Genomic DNA, 21813 nt, shown 5'->3' on the forward strand with positions numbered 1-21813 from the left:
CAATGGTGGTAAGGGACGGGAACTGACATATTCTGGTCAGTCCGGATTCGATGACAGGTTTTGCAGAGCGGTTGGCTGTTACCTTGACTGCTCGACCATCCGGCCGTCCGCATAATATACTTTATTAAATTAAAATTCATCTTATTACGTGATCATTTGCAAGTTTCTTCTAGGTCCATGTTATTGAAATGTTTAATTATCAGACATTAATAAAAAGTAAAAAGTGTAATGCAATATTGCACATTAGCGAGGCTGAAGCCGAAGTTTTAAACGCAAAAACGTGTACGTTGGACGTTCAGCGCCGCTTTCCTGTAAGCCTAGAAGTTTGACAATGGCGTTTAGAATGTCGACCATGATTCCACTGACTTTCCAAACGCCATTGTCAAACTTCTAGGCTTACAGGAAAGCAGCGCTGAACGTCCGTTTTCGTGTTTAAAACTTCGGCTTTAACCTTGCTTTTTTTAGAGGAAAGACCGAATAGCCGCTAAGTGATAAAGTACCATCCTGCCGATCTGGAACTGCAATTTCGCGTCCGAGTCGATTCAGACATTTTTATGCCCCAGTTTTTCCGGATACAGTTTTTCATTTTGATTAATTCTGCCCTATGGCTACTTAGATAGCCCACAGAGCAGAATAAACCAAAATGAATACGAGCCTAGCGAAATCCACAATGAGGTAGCCGGGCGATGAGAGATGGAACCCGAAATATCCGGGACAGATCACCTTCAAAAAATTCCAGAGATTTTTGACCATCTAGATTCGATACCGGGCTTTCAGAGCGGTAGGCTGACGTTCTAACCGTTTCGGCAGTCCGGCCGTCGACTCACATATAGTCAATGCTGTCCTTCATCATCAGCCCGCCTTTTTTTATCGTGGTCCATTAAAGATTTGGAAAAACGTTCACTCGGTGCTCTCAAAAAGAATTTAAATAAAAAAATAGTGAAAGTGCTTTACTTCAAAAAACGTTTTTAATTATTTCTTATATTACTGTCATAATTTATAGTTTCAGAGGACTAAAATTTTTTTCAGTATGTTTTAAATACTTTTAGGGAACTAAAATAGTCTCTTATATTGTAGTACATCATTAGAATAAAGCCAAATATTTTCTCCCCCGTTATTCTAAGTTAGTTTTTAATTATATAAGAGTATATTTATAAATAAATAATATATTATTTACTTATAAATATACTCTTTGAAATTTACATTTTTGTACTGGGCTATTTTCGAACGATTGACAAAAATATAAAGATAATCTGGCAACGTGCGTCGTACGTCTGTCGTTTGGTTTTTTGTTAGTTTGAAAGATACGAAAATGGTTAAATTAACTCCGGATTTAATATTACAGTCGGCTCAATATATTAATCCTGTTCGAGACAGGGAATTAGATTTGAGAGGTAACTTTAAACATTTTTATTGAAATGTTCTGAATTCAATAACCAAAAATATAGACTTGAGATTTGTTACTTGAAACTTCTTTCAAACTTATCATAGTACAATCTCATTTAGTTTGATCAAATTAATTTGTTCGTGTATATTTGGGTAATTAAATAATCATTGAACTAATTTAAATGAAATATAATAATAACTTAAAATAAAAAAAAAAAAAATAGTCTATTAAAATTGAGAGCAGAACACTTATTCGTCGACTTCAAAGGTTGGGTATACCAAAGGTTGTATCCTCTGGAGATGTCGTTAATGGATGACCCTGTATTTTATAACTTCCAGCACAATGAGTATTTAATCATAAATGGGTTTGCCTTTGTTCAGAGGCCCTCTTTGGGTGAAATAAAAGTTTTAGTTCTACTGAGCTTCTGTACATTCTAAAGTTATCTGAATATACTGTTTGTCAACATTATAACAAGTGGATGCTGATGTTAAAATTTGATTCACATTTCCTTGCATAACTTGCCAAGCTTGCTCTAGATTTAACTTGTCTTTGTTGTTAATGCTTTTTCCTATACCATCCTGGGCTGTTGTATAGATTACTCCCTATGGAAGTTCAGAACTTTGAGTATATATCTGAACTTGGGACCGAGACTAGTTCAATGATACCTACTTTTGTACCAGATACGAAAAATAAGAAAGTTATCATATTTACAATTTCTTGCCTTTCACAATGCATTCTATGCCATTATAGAGTTTTCCACTAGATGTGTTTGACTGTTTGTGCTCCCAACGAACTCTGCTGTCGGCAGGCCGCCTAGTGTTTAATGTCACTAGTTATTGATTCGTGGTAGTTCTTGAACAAAAAAAAAAAAAGGAAACATATAGGCCACATTTCTTTATGCAGTGCTTAAGAAGCGCTTTACAACGAACACACTGAAACTGGTTTCTAATTGGCCAACACTGCTCATGATATCATTTTGCTACACTCTGGCTGCATAAAGAAATGCTGTCATACTGAACTACAAATAGCACTACCTAGTGGAAAACTCTAAAATGGCATAGAATGCATTGTGAAAGGGAAGAAATTGTAAATATGATAACTTTCTTAATTTTCATCTCTGGTCCAAAAGTAAGGTATCATTGAACTAGTCTTGGTCCCCTGAGTTCAGATATATACTCAGTCCTGAAATTCCATAGGGAGTAATCTATAAAATTTCCCCGTCCTGTTTTTAGATCTTGATAGTTTCGTTCTGTCAGATGTCGTTCTTATGGGTTTAGCTTCGGTCCGGTATGGTATTATTTCAGGATCTTATGCAAATTGGGCCGGAATGATTGCGTGGTTCTTTATATCATAGATGTGTTCTTTAAGTCTAGATGCTAGTACAGTTAAATCTAGTATCCACTAGTAGTATTTTGTATATTCTGGGTGCTCTTTATATGTTTATTTTATCTTTCCTGTTAGTTAATAGCTTAAAGAGTGTAGGCCTATAGGCAACTTTGCATTTGTTTGTAGCTATCCTTGTGTAGAGGTTATGAAGCTTAGGTTGTAATCTAATAGAATATAGGCTTGTCTAGAATCTTTACTATCTGGCTGCTGCAGAATTTTTTCTTCTAAAGCTTGAGATAATCCAGAAATCGGGCTAGTCTTGTATCCGTGCTTTACAGCAATCTCCTTAATTCCATTTGTCTATTCTGCAATTGAGAGCATTGAAGGCAGCAGTTTTATATTTCCATGGATCATAGGAGTTAGCTGGAATAAGAACAGATTGATGTGTGGGCTTATGGAAGATTTTTGTGATTATGTGTTGTGTACTATGTTTTTCTGTAAGTTTTAAATCAAGATCTATAAAATGAACATTTGTGTTACTGGACTGATCAAATTCCAGACTGATTTTGGGGGGGCTATATCTTGCAAAGGGTCACTTGTAGAGGTATGGTTCCTTTGATTTTTTTGTTCCTACGGGCATGCTCAACAGCTTTGTTAAAGTCCCAACAATATCATTCATATCTGCAATTGTGCCCAGGAACTTGTCGAGGACCCTTTGTTCAATTGTCTAAATATCGTTCATAAAGGTCCCCAGATATGGGGCTTCCTATTGGAATTCATTTTTGCACATATGTATGACCATTAACCTGTCCGATGTTGAATATTTTCTCTGTCATGTGTCGCTCCACGTCAAATTTTTTTTGATGTTAAACCTAACACGATCACACATTTTAGAAAAATAATAATTGTGGCTATTGTATTGTTTCAAATTATTTTATATTTTGCACACAGAAAATAGACATATAAATAAATGTAAAAACAAAAAACTTGATTTTAGAAATTAATTCTAGTGTGGTAAATTTCGAAGCAAGGTGCAATGCATAGTGGAGCAGAACCTTTTTCACACTGGTGGTGTGATTCCACTCACTTTTTGCTTGCTGAACAGTTTACACATTCTGATTGGATATTTTTTCTTATCTGTTGCTGGCATGTGGGTTGGAAAATGCCATTCCGATAAACGTAACGGATTTTCATGTGACGGTCGACCGTGATGGACTACATGTCTGTTTGTGTGAAACTTTTCCATCACTTCTCTAATAACAGACATCCGAAAATCAAGAAATAATATATGTTTTTTTTTTTATGTTAACGATACAAAACACAAGCATTATATAGTGCAATATCCAGCATGTGAAAAAACACTTTTCTGTACCATTTCACCATTTTTCTTGTGTACGGCTAATTGTGTATTACTCTGTCACACAGATCAATTCCACCCATATTTCAATTATATTCTAAAATACAATTTGTCTTCATTATTACATCTGATCTGTTACGTTTTCCAGAATCTGAGAATTTGTTGTTACTCATCGTACTTAGAATTATCACATCCCTCTTATCCTTCCAACAAAACACAGACAAACAATTTTTTTGACAGGCCATAAATTCACCTTCCTTCAATTTACGATCAGGAAAATTATGTGGCATTCCAACTTGATTCGTGTTTACAGTACCACATACATATGTTTGTTTTTCCAGAAGCATTGAGGCTAATGTTGGTGTGGTGAAAAACCTGTCTAAAAAAAACCTTGTAATTCTTATCAAGCAATGGTTCTAATAAGGTAAGCACAACTTTCTCACCTTGCCCACCTTCAAAATTTCCATATTCTGTCATTGCTCCCATGTAAACTATGAAGTCCCAAACATATCCTGTATGTGACTCGCAAATTTTGAAGCTTTTTACTCCAAAACGAGCATGCTTGCTTGGTACATATTGTCAAAATCCCGGTCTTCCTTTCCATAACATAAGATTTTCACTTGGGATGTACGCATATTTGAATTTGTGGCAAAAATAGTTGATAACACTGTAATTTATGCAGTTTATCACCACCACCTGAGGCTCGATTATTGTCTGTAAAATGCAAACATGACAATAAAAGCAGAAAGTGGTTGCAAGACATTGCACTCGAAAAAAAATAGCGTAGAGAATAGATTTTCCTTTGTAAAGTATACTTGGGTGCTGTTTTCTAATAATACTTGTGACCATAATAAGTGCTATGAATTATCTAATTTCTGGATTTGTTGTCGGTTTCCAGCTTTTTATTCAACTATTTTCCCATAAATCGTCACAGTTCATCAAAGTATCACTATACCTGTTTGTTTCTTCAATGATCTTGTTCACAAGTTTATCATCGAAAAAGACACTAAAGCAGTCAAATGGTATAGCATCACTCTGCAAATTACACTTGATTCCTGCTTGTCCTGTAAAAGTGTTGACTTGGTGTTGTAAAGTTGGTATGGATCCAACCATCACTACTAAAATGCAGATGTTTCGCACTGTCGCTTCCATTAGCAGACTGTGTGATTGGCCTCTGTATCCACTTGTAGATGGTATTTTGTGATTAATATCACTACTACTATCACTTACAGTTTGATTTACTATATACTCGTTGTTACTGTCTGATAATTCAGACTCATCCGATCCTAAATTAAATAAATATTTGATCATTTCTGACTTATTTAGAGCACTTGCCATGTCAAAACAGAGTTTAACTAACGGTCTACTTTTCTTTGTGATTTCTTTTAAACAATTAGTTCTAGAATTGTAATATCCTGCTGTGCAAAAACTAGATAACATAACGATTCTTTTGATAAGCCCTGGTCACACTATGCGATTTCCAGCCATGCAGGCTGCAACAAGCGTGAGTCGCGCGTGTCTTCTCGTGGTCACACATTGTTTGTTGACATTGCGACTTGGAAACACGTAATCCTATAATAAACCAATAAAATTACAGTAGCTAGTTTTTGACTACTTCCGTGAGTTTACTGGCATTTTACGTTCTATTTCATAGTATTTATGGAATTTTAGCCACTTTTCTTATTAAAATGGTAAGCAGTTCCTTTTCTGGAATGAATAAAATAAAAAAAGCAATTATTTTGATATAGCTGGTGAGAATACACAAAAAGGTGTTATTTTGATATAGCTGGTGGGAATACACAAAAAGGTATTTGTGAGCCTGAATAAGCTCAATCAATCTCGATTCTGTAAAAGTATAAATTTTCTAACTATCCGCCATGAGGATGAACTATTTTCAATGTCACTGTATGACGTAGCACAAAGGCGTTTGCTGATTGGATATGCATTTGCAACCAGTGCGAGTAGAACAAACTTTTTGTTTCTAGTTGCAGTTGCAGTCGCTCTGGTTTTTGAGGGGGGATTACTGGTTAACGGGAACAGCCATCGCAGTTGCGGTCGCCTGCGCGGCTGGAAATCGTATAGTGTGACCAGGGCTATATGAGTCACTAATTTCGGATTTTCATACAAGTAGCGACATCTGATGTTAAAAAAACCATTCTTAAACAGAAATGATATATATCGGGTTTGACCTCGTGGGTCAGGTCACAACCCCGATATATGTTGAGAATGACACAGGACAGATTAAAGAATGATGAATAACAGAGTATGTGTGTATGGTTTAAAAGCTGTTGGTGGTGCTTATTTACTTCTTGTATGCTATACAAAAGAGCATCTCTTCGTATGCAAAAGCATGGTTCAAGCTTTATAGAGGGGTACATAGAACAGGATATTTAAATAACTTCACAATGTATGGAGGATCAGTAAAACTATAATTTTTGTAGTTTTATGTGAAGATGGCTCTGAATGAAGCCGAAAACATTTGTGATTGAATACTCATTGTGCTGGAAGTTGTACATTAAGCATATACTAATTATTATTTAAGGTTCCAGCTTTTGAGATGTTTCTATGACTGTATTTCTTAGGAAGAAAGAAAAGTCTTAATCCAGTAGACACCTAAAGAATTCAAAGAACTTGATGTATGATTTGACTAAAATGATGATATAATGCTTTTTCAATGTATCCATTTGTTTGATTTTGTTCCATCAGAATCAAAGATGAAGGATATTAGAGTTGAAAAATATTTTGATTTTATTTATGTATGTTTTATCCTGTGAAGGGATGAATCATTTTCCCTCTATCATTTGGGAGTTTTGTGAATTGACAGAAGTATACTGCTATTATCTGAATAGTTCTCTGTAGAATTGTATTTAATATATTTAATTTTTTTATAATATTCATACATATGAATGAATATTTCCTTTACTTGTATAAAGTTTTACAGCTTTTTTTATAATCTTTTACAGAAACATAGAAATGTTTTTTGAAAACTTGGAAAACATTTAGGATGAAAAAGACAATTCTTTTCATGTTAGGCTATAAAAAATAAAATAAAAAAGCATTAAAACTATTTTTATCATTATTGGTATGGTATTTATCTTGCCTTCCTAGAATATTTATAATATATCAATTCTAATCCAATTAATTACATAACTTCTATTAGTGATTTAGGCATAGTTTTTGAAACCAAACTTACTTTCAAAAATCCTATTGATAAACTAGTTAAATCCCTGGCTATCAGATTGGAATTTTATGATGATTTTGTAAGCCCATCTTTAATCAAGGAGGATGCACACATGCGGCACGGCAAGGAAAAATGGCAGAACGATGTCACTTTTTCTTGCTGCAGAAGTCAATTTTGTGCTGTTTTTCTTGTTCCATAAAAGTTGGTTGAATTCTCTTTTGCAGCGACTGCCGCCATGACACGTTTCTATCAGCCAATAACAGTTTGTCTGGTAGTCACGTGAGAAAATACAATCGCGATGTTTTAATGGTGGAAAGTTCAACGCAGTTAACTGAGATAACTAACGTTAGAATAAAGAGGAAAGGATACTAAATTTAACACAAATTCTAGACAACAATCATATATAATTTTTTTTTGTTTTGTTCTTTGAATTAAATTATTCAAAGAACAAAACAACCAATCTTACTTGAAATAGTATTCTTTATTGAGAGGTTCTTGTTCTTGTTCGCGGGTTAATATTGGAAGGTGTGGCCGTTGTCGGCTTTTTTTGAGAGATCTTAATCGAGGAATAAGCATATTTTGTACACCAGTTCTTTCTCAATCCAAGAAAATATCTCTAATCCAAAATCTTTGATCGAATCTTCGACAAAATCTTCTAGCTAAATAAAGCAAGCCATACAAAACAATTTATAAACATGGATTGAGGCAGTGTCAGTATCGTTCACCCTCTTGAATACTGAACACATGCGCCAAAATGTAAGCGGATTGCCACTTGTGTGGTTGTGCTGCTGCGTGGCGATGATGCATTTGCGACACCGCTTTTCCCTGCCATCCACATGTGTGCATCCTCCTTAAAAGAGCATTGCAGACTATTTTTAGGCTAATTTTCAATTTTGCATTGATTATGGATTACCCATCTGATCAATGGCTGCACTCTCCCTTTCACACAAGATTACTTCTGCTATTAGTAAGATATATCTTACGCTTAACAAAATGTGTAATCTGCCCTTCACTGTTAACTCTAATATTGCTAGAATTTGCCTGGGCTTCCCATCTTTTTTTCAAGAGAATTAAATATTTTGATTGGTTAATATATTACAAATATTTTAATGGTTCTTATTTATCATGATTGACTTTCACTCCAAATTTCATCAAGAAAATTTCACTCATTTACTTACTTTTCTACTCTTTTTTATTGTCTAAATGATCTTTTTTCTAATGTATATCATAAAAACATAATAATTTTGATGAATTTTTACATCTTGATCTCTGATTTTAAATTAAAATGTAACAAGTGCTGTATCTCTTTTAAGATTTACCTGTTTTTATTTTACTTTATTTAGGCCTGTTTTGTTTGTTTTAAGAGGTGTTGTTTATTTTTATGATATATGTTTTTGTAGGGGGTGGAAATCAAATTTATAGGAAATCCAGACTTTTCCTGTAAATTTAATGAAATAAATAAAATAAAATTACTGCTGTTAGTTTTGATATCAATTGTTTCCGCAAGTTATTTTTGACATAATTTTCAGTCTTATGTGTAAATTTCACATATCCTTTTATTATACAAAATATATACAGTAGAGAGTCGTTAATCCGAATCACTTGGGGACTGGGGTTGTTTGGATAACCGATTATGTACGAAAAAATATATTAACCTGTCCGATGTTCAAATTTTTCTCCATTGCGTGTCGCTTTGTGTTGAATTTTCATCAATTTTAAGCCTAACGAAAATTTTTATGATAATAATTGAGGCTATTGTATCGTTAAAAATTATTTCTTTATTTTGTACAAACAAAATAAATATATTGAAGAATATAAAAACATGAAAATTATACTTTAGAAGTAAATCTAGTATCAAAAACGTTTGATTCAGCACGACACAGTCCGACTGAAAATCGTTCAGATTAACGACACTCTACTGTATTTGAGTCAAGTGATTCTGTAATTTTGGATTGAAAAATTTGTAAAGATGGATGAGGCAAATGTTGAAAATGTGATATATAATTTTGATATGAGGAGAAATTGAAAATATGTAAAATAACAAGAGCTACAATATTAAATATGATACTTTCCATAAAATTGACCTAAAACTTCTTACATAATGATTAAAAAAGTATAATAGAAGATTTTTGTTATGGTCTGTAAATGTGATAGAATATTGAGTACTTGATTTGTGCAGTTAATGGCATACCTTTGATAAGGAAAGACTATATAAAAATTTTTTTAATATAAAATTTTAAGTGTTTTAATTCAAATTGTGTTTAATTTCTTTAATTTAATTGATGATTAAGAATTAAATTTAATTGAAGTTAGAATTGTTTTTTACAGGATATAAAATACCAGTGATTGAGAATTTAGGAGCAACTCTTGTAAGTTGTCTATACAATTTTAAAATTTTAACATTAATCGCAATATTAAATTTTAAAAATGAATCAATTATACAGTGATACCTCAGTTTTTGTCGATAATCCGTTCAAATACAATCAGCGAAATCTGAAACCAACAAAAACCGAGGCAATTATTTCCATATGAATCAATGTAAATCCAATTAATTTGTTCTAGACACTCCAAAATACATACCAAAAATACATTTTATAGAGAATTAATATAGTGTTAAATACTAAAAGCAATAAGAAATTAGCATAAAGATAAAAGCATTAAGATTAAAGATAAGATAATTAGCTTTAAGATGAAAGCAATGGAATTGTTCAGCTAGACATGCGGGGTAATGTCTTGTCTTGTAGAAGCTAGATGGACATGAGCTTCTAGCTTATATCACCCCATGGTAAAGTGTGACATAATTGTTATGTAACAATAGTTGTGTGTGTTTATGATGGTCATATGAGGGGAATAATGCCTTCTGGGAAATCTGTTTAACGGTAACTGGCTCCTATTCAGGTGTTACAGATGTGGAGAAAACATGGAAAACTTCACGTGGCCAGTCTGCCCTGGCGAAGTGCGAACCCACGACCGAACTCCCAGTGTTCAGGGAACGGAACCGTTGGCCAGTGGTGGGCTGTCATGGGGTAATGTTCACACAACAAGAAGTAATGTCACACTGTGCTGGAAAACATGTGGGTCGCCCTTTGTTTTCGCAAAATTAGCAGCGAGGTCACTTGAACACACCAACGAAAACCGAGACAAATTTTTCGCAAAAAAAATTGACAATAACCAAAGTCAACGAAAATCGAGGTATTACTGTAATTTAGTTGATAAAATTTTCTAGTCAAGTTATCTGATTTAATAGTATATACACATATAATAATTTAATAAATAGCTAAGAAATTATTATTATTATTATATTATTAATCAAAGATAAAGTACTTGATTTTAATATGATATATTCACTAACAGATCCAAAAACACTAATTTCTTCAATGAATTTAAAATAAAAAATTATATTGATTCAATGTTTAATTAATCTCTGTATGAACTTTATAAATTAAAATTAACAAATGCTTTTTAGAGACCAACCTGAAAAAATTTATTATTATCTAATGACCAAGTACAGAGGGTTTCAAAATGAATATCAGGGTTTTAAGGCTTTGTAGTATTTATTATATTTAAGTTACAATTATAAATAATACATCAAATGGAAAAGCAACTCAAACAGTTTTGTTGGGTACTGTACACCTGTGATGCACTGTTTCCTCTGTCTTCTTTTAGAAAGTAGCAAAGATGGCAACTAGCGACATTACTAATTTGAGGTGAAAAGCATATATTTTAAATTAAATAAATTAAAAATAACGTTAAAAATTGCAGTCTGGCATTACGATGATGTCACAATAAATAACTGCTTGTTGCCATTCAATGATAATTAAAAATAGACAAAGTTTTTATAACAAAATCTCATAACAGCTGGGAAAGTTGCTGGATATTTTTCATTTAATTTTATTAGTTAAATTGTAAAAATAAGAGAGATACCAAAATGATGTTGACATACATATTTTATCAAATACATAATCAGATACCATTAGCATATTGCAAAATTATTGAGTTATATATTTATTTTCCTATTTATATGTTAGCATATAGGAACGTTTTCTCTTTATTGCAGTAATGAAGGTAATAGTTACTGTCATAGTGTTGTGAACATAACTATTACGTTCACAACATACAAATCTTAGATCAGAAATCTAACATGCATAAAACAATGTGCAAAATGTAAATAGAAATAAAAAATGTTGAAGTATTTTCTTTGATTTCACTGAAATTAATTCAGAATACATGTAAATGTGTATTTCTGCTTGAAAAAAAATTTTTACCTATGCAATAAAAGAAAATTCTTTCAATGATATACAATGATGTCATTATTAATTGTGACATTTTAATTTGTTTTTTGTTCTCTGCTTTGCTTGTGTAATAAACTTTTTGATCATATAACTGCAACTTAAATTTATGTATAGTTCTATCTGAATATATGTTTTAGAAATAATTTGTGATATATGATTCATGTTTTTCTTTTCAAATTTACAAATATTAATATATAATGTTAAATGTAATCATGTTGCTGCTTTAATAATTTTGCAGGCAATTATTTGACAATTATAAATGACATCAACACCATTTATTTACACTAACTTATCATCATTTGGTAAATGACACAGCATAACTGTTAGCATACATCACTCACTAAGACCTAAATTCTCATTAGTTTTCATATTATGTTGTGTATTACTGTTAATTTCATTTTCTTGTATATACAGGAAGATTTACATATCTGAGTTATACTTTAAAAGTAAGTTATGTAAATAAAAGTATAACTCATTAATTATGATTAAGAATATTATTACAAAAATTATGGAATTATTTTTTAAAGCTTAACAGCAGAAATAATATACAATAAGGAAATCTGCATTAGTTTGAAATACAAAGGCACAAAACTTACACACAACTTTGAATTATCAAGTTTTGAGTTATTTGGGATTTACATATATCTGTGCAATATGTCAAATGCCATGTAACTGATATAATTTATTCAGCAAACGGAATATGGCTACGTGTACAGACTGCTATTTTTGTTAATTAATAATTATGAATAATAATACAAATAAACTGCAGGTAACAGCACTTGTCTGATGAGAACCTCACAGGTTGCCAGATGGGTTTTATAAAAAAAATAAATCAGACTTCCTCAAAATGTAGCCCAACTTATTTTTAAAGTAGCCCAAATGTAGTAGGTTATAGCCCTACAAATATCTCAATCTGCTACTTGTAACCCAATCTTGCAACCTTGAAGTCCAGCTGAATTTTATGATGATAGAAAAAAGGGTAGTCAATGGATAAGGTGCACCTGAAAATGTGTTATTGTAAAAGCAAAGCCATATTTACCAGATTAGAGTTATTCTTGGTCTATCATTCTCTTATAGCATGGAGGCACTTTGATCTAAAAAAAAACGAGTTAACATACGCATAACACAGTTTGAATAGAATTTCCACTTCGAACTTCAAAGTAACCATATTTCAAACTAGCTGAGTTCCTTTACATGTAAATCTCTATATCTTCAGCCAAGACAAATCAAATATTACAGTTATGAACTAATGAGATTTTGAATGATCAGAGTTTGAATTAACAAGGATTCCCTGTAATCTAACAATATAAGCCATTAATCGTGCTGTTTGTATATCTGTCTTGGTATGCCTAGAACAGCCACTAGGGTTGCCCCTAGCTATTATTTAAATTAACAATAAATTCAGTATATTATTATTTTTATTTGTAATAGAAATTTATTATTAAACAAATATTATAATGAATAATATATTAATATATATATATTAAACATTTCATACTTAAATAACAAAGTAAAACTTGCTATAGATAATTTATTAAACTTATATTCTAATTTAAAAACCTCCAACTTATCTATTTATATGAAATTAAATAACTCAGTCATTAATCCAATCATATTACACATCGCCAATCTGGGGTCTCGACTATTTATATAAATTAGAATCTTTCCATATTTACTTTCTCCACAAATTACTCCAACTGGAAAGGACTGTCCCAGGTTATGCAATTTGCCATGAAACCAACCGTATTTATTCTTATCCCTTGTTTTTAAAACAAATCATGAAATTTTACTATCATTTAAAATTCAAATGTGACAGTAATATTATCTTTCTACATCAGGAATTAATCAAGTGTAGTAAAAAAATCAACCACAATACACCTCTGGCAATCCAAACTAAAAAATATACTAAATTCTTTTGGAATATCAGACTTATTATTCAAAGATAATATTCAAGATTGGAAGTTTGGATATATTATGTTAATGGAATCAGCTATCGTGCATTCTATAAATATGGATCAAAATAGTTTAAATCAAAATACTTATCATCCTTGGTACTTAAAAATATTACAAATACCTTCTTCACAACCCTTACATGACAAAACCAGTTAACTTCAATGTAAAAAAGATTAATTTCACAATTACGTTTAAATAAATACTCTCTATATATTAATAACATTTATATTGACTTATCAAACAATCACTCCCCATGGTGCAAAACGAATGACTTTTCAATTGTCCACTTATTTCAAAAATGTCAAATTATTTTCAGATGTACGTGAAGCTTTCAACATCTCTCGAATAATCCAAAATGACGCATCTCAAGATTATAGAAATACTCTAAATAATCTGAACAAAAAAGATTTCTACATTCTGTATAACTTTTTCATTAAAATTACAAAAATGTTGTAAATCTATGCCAGTATACTAAATATTACCATGACTATCAAATTGTTCAATACTAATATTCTATTTATTGTATAAATAATATAAAAATTAATTTTATCATTTGTATAATCCCCTGTAACAGCGACAATTTCCTTTTTGGTAATAAAGATTATTATAATATATATATCAGTGACGTAGCGTAGGGGGACGGCAGGGGCGGCAAAATTTTACAATAAATAATAATATCTTGTAAAATACCTAAATAAGGGGTCGTCAAAATTTTCCTCTGCCCCGGGTGGCTGACACCTACGCTGTGCCACTGATATATATATATAACGAATAACATAACAAAATATTAAGAAACCAAACATGGGTAAGATTAAGACAGTTCTTGATAAACAAAACAAAAAAAAAAAAAAACAAAAGCTGCCATGTTGCAAGTATCTATATATATATATATATTTATAATAAGATTTTATTATTGATATGAATTTATTATTTATACTGCTGCTACTAGAACACTCACTAGGGGGCATCCCAGGCTACTAGTATATATATATATATATAATGATTCTATCAAAATTTTGTTAGTCAATATTTAATGTAGTTTCTCAGTTTGTGTTTTTTTCTTTTTTATCAATATAGAAACAAACAGAAGTGGAAAATTTTGTTTTGTCATTCTATTTTGAATGTTCCTGGTTTTACAAATTCCTAATTTTAGTTACAAACTACATTTTCTGTCAGAAGAAATCTCAAACACTGATTTTCCTGAATGGGAAGTAAACTATTTCTAGGAATTTGGTTGCAGAAATTTTATATTTTTAAAAATTATTTTAAGACACTTTTATATTTAAATTACTTGATTATTTGCTAATCTTAATCAAATTTTTAACTCTTAATTTATATTTTATCTTCTAGGATCAGTTTGATACAATTGATTTATCAGATAATGACATTAGAAAATTAGATGGCTTCCCATTTTTACGCCGATTGAAATGTCTTTTGTTAAATAATAATAGAATATGGTGAGTGTAAAAAAAAATAAGTATTTTTAAGTGCTAATTTGATGTTTAACTTTGTTTTATTTATTATTAGTACTCTTGTTGTCATTAAAAAGACATTTTCAGTGCAAGAATAATTTTAAAAAAATTACAAATGGAAGTTCTTCTTAGTAAAGATTTGTTGCATGATATTTATCAGGGTTTGGCCAAACCTTGTCAAAATGTTAATTATATATTGCCTATTAAAAATGAGAGATCTGTATCCTCTATTGGAATGGTGTTTTGCATTATATATAGTTAAAATACTATAGTTATCATTGTTACTTTACTGGTACTTTTATGACCAGCTGCATAAACATTGATTTAACTCCTTCAATTTTATGAACCTACTTTAGCTTTCAGATGTCAGTTTAAGATTAAGTTACAAATTATGCTTACAATCTGTATGTTCAGGTACAGTACCTCAGACTACATAATTCAGAAAACTTTACAATAATAAAATATATATGTAAATAGTATATACTAAACTTAAAATTGTCTTACCATTTGTAGGCATTAAATTTCTATTTAAACCTGAATCTCTTTCACAGTTTTACTAGAATATCTGTTTATACTTATTATCCTGAGAAAAAACTTTGTATATACTTAAGTTTATAAAATAAAATTGAGTAAGTATACAGGAGCTGCAGTAAGGGTCTAGAACCATATGTGGCTTGGAAGCTGCAATTTGGTCATCATAGCTATATATTATTAAATAAAAACAAACAGTAATAAGATATTGTATGCTGTTAAATTATTGAAAACTTAAAGTATTATTAATCAGTTATCAATTATTTTGATTAAGAAGCAAAGTTGGAAAAAAATATTTTTTCAGTGAATTGGATTACTGAAAAAAGTCACTAACTACAGTGCAGATTTAAACAATTTGACATAAGATGATGATAGAAGTATTTTACTAGAATTAAAATTAATATTTTTATTTTAATTAAGGTATTTATCTCTTTATTCTTTCCATACCAAGTATGATCAGTTATCCAAAATTGTCCTGCTTCATTTGTTTAAGATAATTGATGCTCTACTACTATACCATCAAGTTTATCAACTCAAAAAAAATTAAATACAGATTCTACTGTTATCACAAGGTTGATAACAGTAGAATTGATAATCTAGGTTTTTTTATATTGTAATGATTTTAATTTAAATTTAAAATTAAAAGTTGGATTTATCAAAAAAAAAAAAAAAAACAAAACAGTGAAGAAGGTAAGATAAAAAGAAAACAATAAAAATTTTCCTATCTTCAAAAAGTCTCGCTCAGTTTTCTATTAGTGTGAATAATTTGCCAAAGCAAAACTTAAGGCAATTAGGAGAACTTATTTTCATATACTGGTGACATTATTGTATGCTGTTATTTCTGTAAATTATCAGTTTAAATTATTTTATATGAATCATAATGTAAATGTAATAAAAAAAATTTCTAAATGAGGATTGTTTTTATTAGCCGAATTGGTGATAATTTGCAAGAATCACTTCCTAGTTTAGAAAGTTTGATACTATCCAATAATCACCTGCAAGAATTAGGTGACATTGATACGTTGGCAAGTATAAAGAATTTAACATATTTGAGGTAAGTTTATAAAATTCTTGATTCTTAAAGTAAGATTTTTAAGTTTTTATTATGGTAAAGACCTGATAGAGTTTAATTATCAGGCCATCCAATAGGATTACACTTACAATTCAGAAAAATGTTCATTTTATTGTTGTATTTTAACTGGAAAGTTATTTTAATAATAAATTAATTACTATACAAATGTTACACTAATTAATTTACAATGAATTTTTATAATTAGTGTTGAAAAATGAACTAACTAAAATGGTAGTTACATCTTTGCCATTTTGCCAACAAAATCAAAACTAAAATAATTTTATGTGTAAACAAAATGGAACATTAAAACAATATCCTTAACTTGACCATGTAAACATGTATAATTACTTTAGCAGTCAAGCTTCACTTTACAGTAATGAAAATTACAGCCTATTAGCATTCCAGTTATTGAGTTACAAGTCTTAATTAACAACAAGACAAAACTGCTGGCTGACTTATCGATCTCTCTTTGGAATGATAGAAGTGTTCATGATTGCCATACCAATCATAAATCAAGTCATAAATACAAAGAATACAAAAAACACATTTAATTTAAAAACACTTCAGACAACAACAACAACATTTGTAGGAAATGTCACATCATGCATGAAACTATACAATACATAATTGCAGGCTTTTAACACAGATTGATTACTTACATCAAAAGCTTGCACAAATAAATTATTGTGCATCCAGAACCATACTACAAATATATACATCAGATAGTCATAGAAAGTAACACAAAATATACTGTGACTAAGCCATAATCACAGACAAAATAATACATCACAACAGACTAAACATCACATTCATTGACAAACAAAACAAAATCACAAACATCATAGACATAGTTGTAACAATCAAAATGTACAAAATATATTTTCTAAAAAATTAGTAAGTACAGTAGAGCGTCGTTTATCCAAAAGCCGGTCAACCAAAATGTCTGTTAACCGAAAGCTTTCCAGTCGGACTGTGTTGTGCTGAATTGAACATTTTTGATACTAGATTAACTTCTAAAGTATAATTTTTATATTTTTCAATATATTCATTTTGTTTGTACAAAATAAAGAAATAATTTTTAATGATACAATAGCCTCAATTATTATTATAAAAATTTTTGTTAGGCTTAAAATCGATGAAAATTCAACACTGAGCGACACACAATGGAGAAAAATTTCAACATCAGATAGGTTAATATATTTTTTCATACATAATCGGTTATCCGAAAATCAATTATCTGAACAACCCCAGTTCCCAATTGATTCGGATAAACGAGCTCTACTGTACTCAGAATTTGACAAGAAAATAGTGTCCATGGAGAATATATTAGATGCTTTCAAAGCAAGAGAGAACAGACATGATGTCTTACCCCATATTCTATATAAAAATCTAAAAACACAAGGTCTTGACAACAGTGTAAATATTACTATTACATTACAGAAAGCAGCCATATTAAGTGCACAAGATTGGGTGGGGTAAGTGCACTTTCAATTCTGGAATTTTGAAAGATTCAGGCAGTGAGACAGAGTAAAGATTACCTGATTTCAAAAACCATTTGCTGGAATCATTTACCTGGTTCCATAGCAACAGACTGTGAATATCATAGGTCTCAGCAAATGTTTTTTTAAAAATAATGTTGAAGGATGCACTTATTCCCTACTGGTGGGGTTAAGTGCATCTTCCACTAATAGCTAGGAAGATCCACTAAAATCAAATGCTGGGGCAGTGTGCCAAAAGTGTGAAAGGACTTTTGTTTGTATACAGATTTCAGTAAGCTCTATTGTAAATATGCCATAGGAAATAAAGTAATAATAGCACAATAAAGGGCAACAATAAAATCAGCAATATTTATATAATTATAATTGATGATATCATTCATATAATTGAATCATTAATTTTCAACAAAACCTATTAAAATATATAAGAAAAAAACTTTAAAAAAAAAAACTGTTATGATAAATAAATTTTAATTACTACTTTCTTGATATTGAACAGAACAAGAACATAATGGGCAACTTTTGTGATTTTAGTCAAATAGTTGATTATCTTAAATCTTATCTTAAAGAAAATGAAGATGATGATAAATTTTAGTAATATCAGTAAACTAACTCTAACTTATTTTTCACCAAAATATTTGACATTTGATCATAATAACTCTGAAAGTGTTAGGTTTCTTATGAAGATTTCTGTAAATGAGTTTTAAAATAAATATTCTATATTAATAAAATTAAAAATTTTTAGTACCAATAAATATTTAAATACCAAAATATTTTATATTATAGTTTGATGAAAAATCCTATCACTACCAAGAAACATTATCGATTATATATAATTCATAAAATTCCACAAGTTCGAGTATTGGATTTTAGGAAAGTAAAGAAAAAGGTAAGTTTTTCTGTAATTAAGATATGTTTAATATGGATTTTAATTTTATAAGATATGTAAGAAAATAAGATCAGATACTTAATCATAAATTGTATTATTTCTATACTTAAAGTATGATATATTATTATTAAATTTGCATTGATTATATTATTGATTTTTTTAAATTAAAAGTTAATAATACAATTGCTTCTTAATATCAGTTTGCTTTAGGAATAAATTCTTAGGAATATTTGTTCAGTGCATAAAAATGATCAACTGTTTAAAAGCATTCAATATATTCTATCTATATTTTTTACTAAATTAAAGTTGAACCATTGTTCGTGTATGCTAAAACTATTATATTTTATATGTGGTATATATGTATTAAATGTATGTGTTAAATATTAATATATTTGGTGATTGTTCATTCATATATTAGGAGAGAGATGCTGCATCTCAATTATTCAAAGGAAAGAAAGGAAAACAGTTGGAAAAGGAAATTGGAAAAAAATCAAAAATATTTGTTCCTGGAGCTCCTTTACCTTCTGGTGTAGCAAAACAACCATCTGGTGGTCCTGCACCTTCTGATGTTGAAGCAATAAAGGTAATGTAATTACAAATTTAATTTTATTTTTAAATTTATAAAAATGTAATATTATTATATATACAGAATGCTATTGACAAAGCTACAACACTGGAGGAAGTTGAAAGATTAAATCAGATGCTAAAATCTGGACAGATTCCAGGCAAAGAACCAAAACCAAATAAAGAAAAAGGTTTGATATATTTCATTTATGTTCAATGATATTTTTGATCAAGCCTTTATAATTTAAAAATCTGAAATCTTTAGATGAAAAGAACGAAGAGGAGGAGGAAGAAATGGATACAAGTGGTATGACTAATGGTACCTGAAAGACAAAAATTGTAATTTTATAATTTTCTTTTCACAAACATATTAAAAGTATATAAACATTATTCTTTCTTACATTGTATACTTGAGTTATTAACTGATAAGAACAGAATACATTTCAAATGTTAACAAATTTAATAACTTTCTTTGAATAAATATCCTTTGATCAAAGAAGCGTTGAGTGTGTTTTTGTATAATTTAAAGAATTTTAATAATTTTTTTGCATTAATATTTTTCAGCATTTCATAAAAATTTACAGCTTTGATATATTAAAAACTAATATGAAGTTTGTTTATTCCAAGAATGAAAGCTAGATTTATTTAGAATCATTTATGTAAGCAAAAACAGATATTTAAAATGAAGAAAACAAGATCAAGATTTTTCAAGAATAGAGAATTTGAGGAGTATCAAAACTTCTTTCTACAAATGCTCAACTCGATTCTGTCTGCTTTATTTACAGTTTGAAACTAATGAAAGCCATGTATTTTCAAATCAATATATTCCATTTTGGAAGAAGAATGTTATGTATTATGTATTTTTTCTGAAGTATAAATTATTATTGTTATTTTAATTTGGAAGTAGAAAATGATAAGACATTTCTTCCAATAATCTATGAACTTAGGTAGAAAATCAGATACTTTAAAAGAAAGAAGTAAATACTTCTACACAAATAGTAAACATAAATTGATAAAAAAAAAAAAAAATCTTGTAAAATGTGTCATGAATGTGCACAGAGGGCATATACTTTTTCTTCATGCTCTAGCCAAACGTATGCGAGGTGGCCAGCTGCATGTTAATGCCAACTTTACCATCTGCAGATAATCCTCTAGGTATCATTGGAAAGAAAGCTGGATGGAGTTCAGACCAATACAGACTTTAACCAGCTGTAGAGATTTGATTTTAGCTCATCCACTCAATAGTTTAGTGCTCTATCGTTAGACCACCACAGGACATACGGATTGTAAAATTCAAGTTTCAAAAATTAACTAAAAATTTGTTTTTATTTCAGCTATTGATGCCAATGATTAAAAACATGTAATAAGAAATTTACAAATAAATTTTATATAAGTTTCTTACTGTACTGTTTTTGATTGCATTCAAGACAAATTACAAAGTTTATTTTAATGTTTAACATTTCCTATCTAAATGTAAATTTTTCTTTCAATTTAAATGTGATGATCTGTTAAGAATGATTTTACAACTTTAAAAATTATTAAAAATTGAACTAAACTTTAGTTAATACTTAATATTTTGTTAGATCAGCTTAACAAAGACTTCTAGATTCAACTGAAGCATTATTCTGTAAGATGTGCTTATTATCAAATAGTAATTTTAATCCCCATCAGAAAATGTGTTTAAAAAAAAATCAATTTTATATATTTATAATCAATACATTGATTGCTAATAATTTTCTCTTATTAAAAATTTTATCAATTTTAATGGAAAATTATTCAATTAAAATTAACTTAATAATTCATAACTCTTTGGAATTTAACCTTTTTTTCTTTATGTATTGTATTACATTAATAACATACATTATATATAATGTTGATAGTTTTTAATAATTGATAATGAATATTACATATACAATAAAACAAATTTTTATGAGTAAAGATTGTTTATTCTTTCCAATGAATTTGAGAACTTATCACAACTAATTTTTTTTTTAATGAAAATATTGCCAGCAAATCAAATTTGTATGAAATTTATAAAATACATAGTAGTACTATTGTATGTAAAATAAATGGACAAACTGAAATTCTGAAAATTTAGCACTTTGTTTTGTTTACAGATGTTTTCTGTGACACTAGTTATGTGCATACTGTTTGCATGTGTTTAATTTGTGTGTTAATTTTTTATATAAATTCATATTTTTGGTTTTCAGTTTGGCAGTGCAAATTTATGGAGATATTTGTATACAAATTTGCTGTGTAGAGAACAAGAATTGCTCGCTCAATAATGTAAGGC

The 21813-nt window shown here is 29.6% G+C and overlaps 1 protein-coding gene across 2 annotated transcripts; it reads left to right on the forward strand.

Moving 5' to 3' along the window:
- Positions 1–1241: 1241 nt before the first annotated feature.
- LOC136990667 (U2 small nuclear ribonucleoprotein A'-like) lies at positions 1242–20917 on the forward strand. Of its 2 annotated transcripts, XM_067289082.1 has the most exons (9): positions 1242–1394; positions 9580–9620; positions 14847–14953; positions 16428–16553; positions 18854–18956; positions 19375–19539; positions 19606–19711; positions 19786–19859; positions 20085–20917. In XM_067289082.1, exons 1-8 carry the CDS (start codon positions 1313–1315, stop codon positions 19845–19847), a joined length of 792 nt encoding a protein of 263 aa, XP_067145183.1. In that variant the 5' UTR covers positions 1242–1312; the 3' UTR covers positions 19848–19859; positions 20085–20917. The 2 variants fall into 2 exon arrangements, with proteins under 2 accessions (XP_067145183.1, XP_067145176.1); XM_067289075.1 differs by having other exon boundaries at positions 19786–20917.
- The last annotated feature ends 896 nt before the right edge of the window (positions 20918–21813 follow it).

Source organism: Centruroides vittatus, unplaced genomic scaffold, assembly GCF_030686945.1.
Source record: "Centruroides vittatus isolate TY-2023 unplaced genomic scaffold, ASM3068694v2 contig_1031, whole genome shotgun sequence".
NCBI lineage: Eukaryota > Metazoa > Arthropoda > Arachnida > Scorpiones > Buthidae > Centruroides > Centruroides vittatus.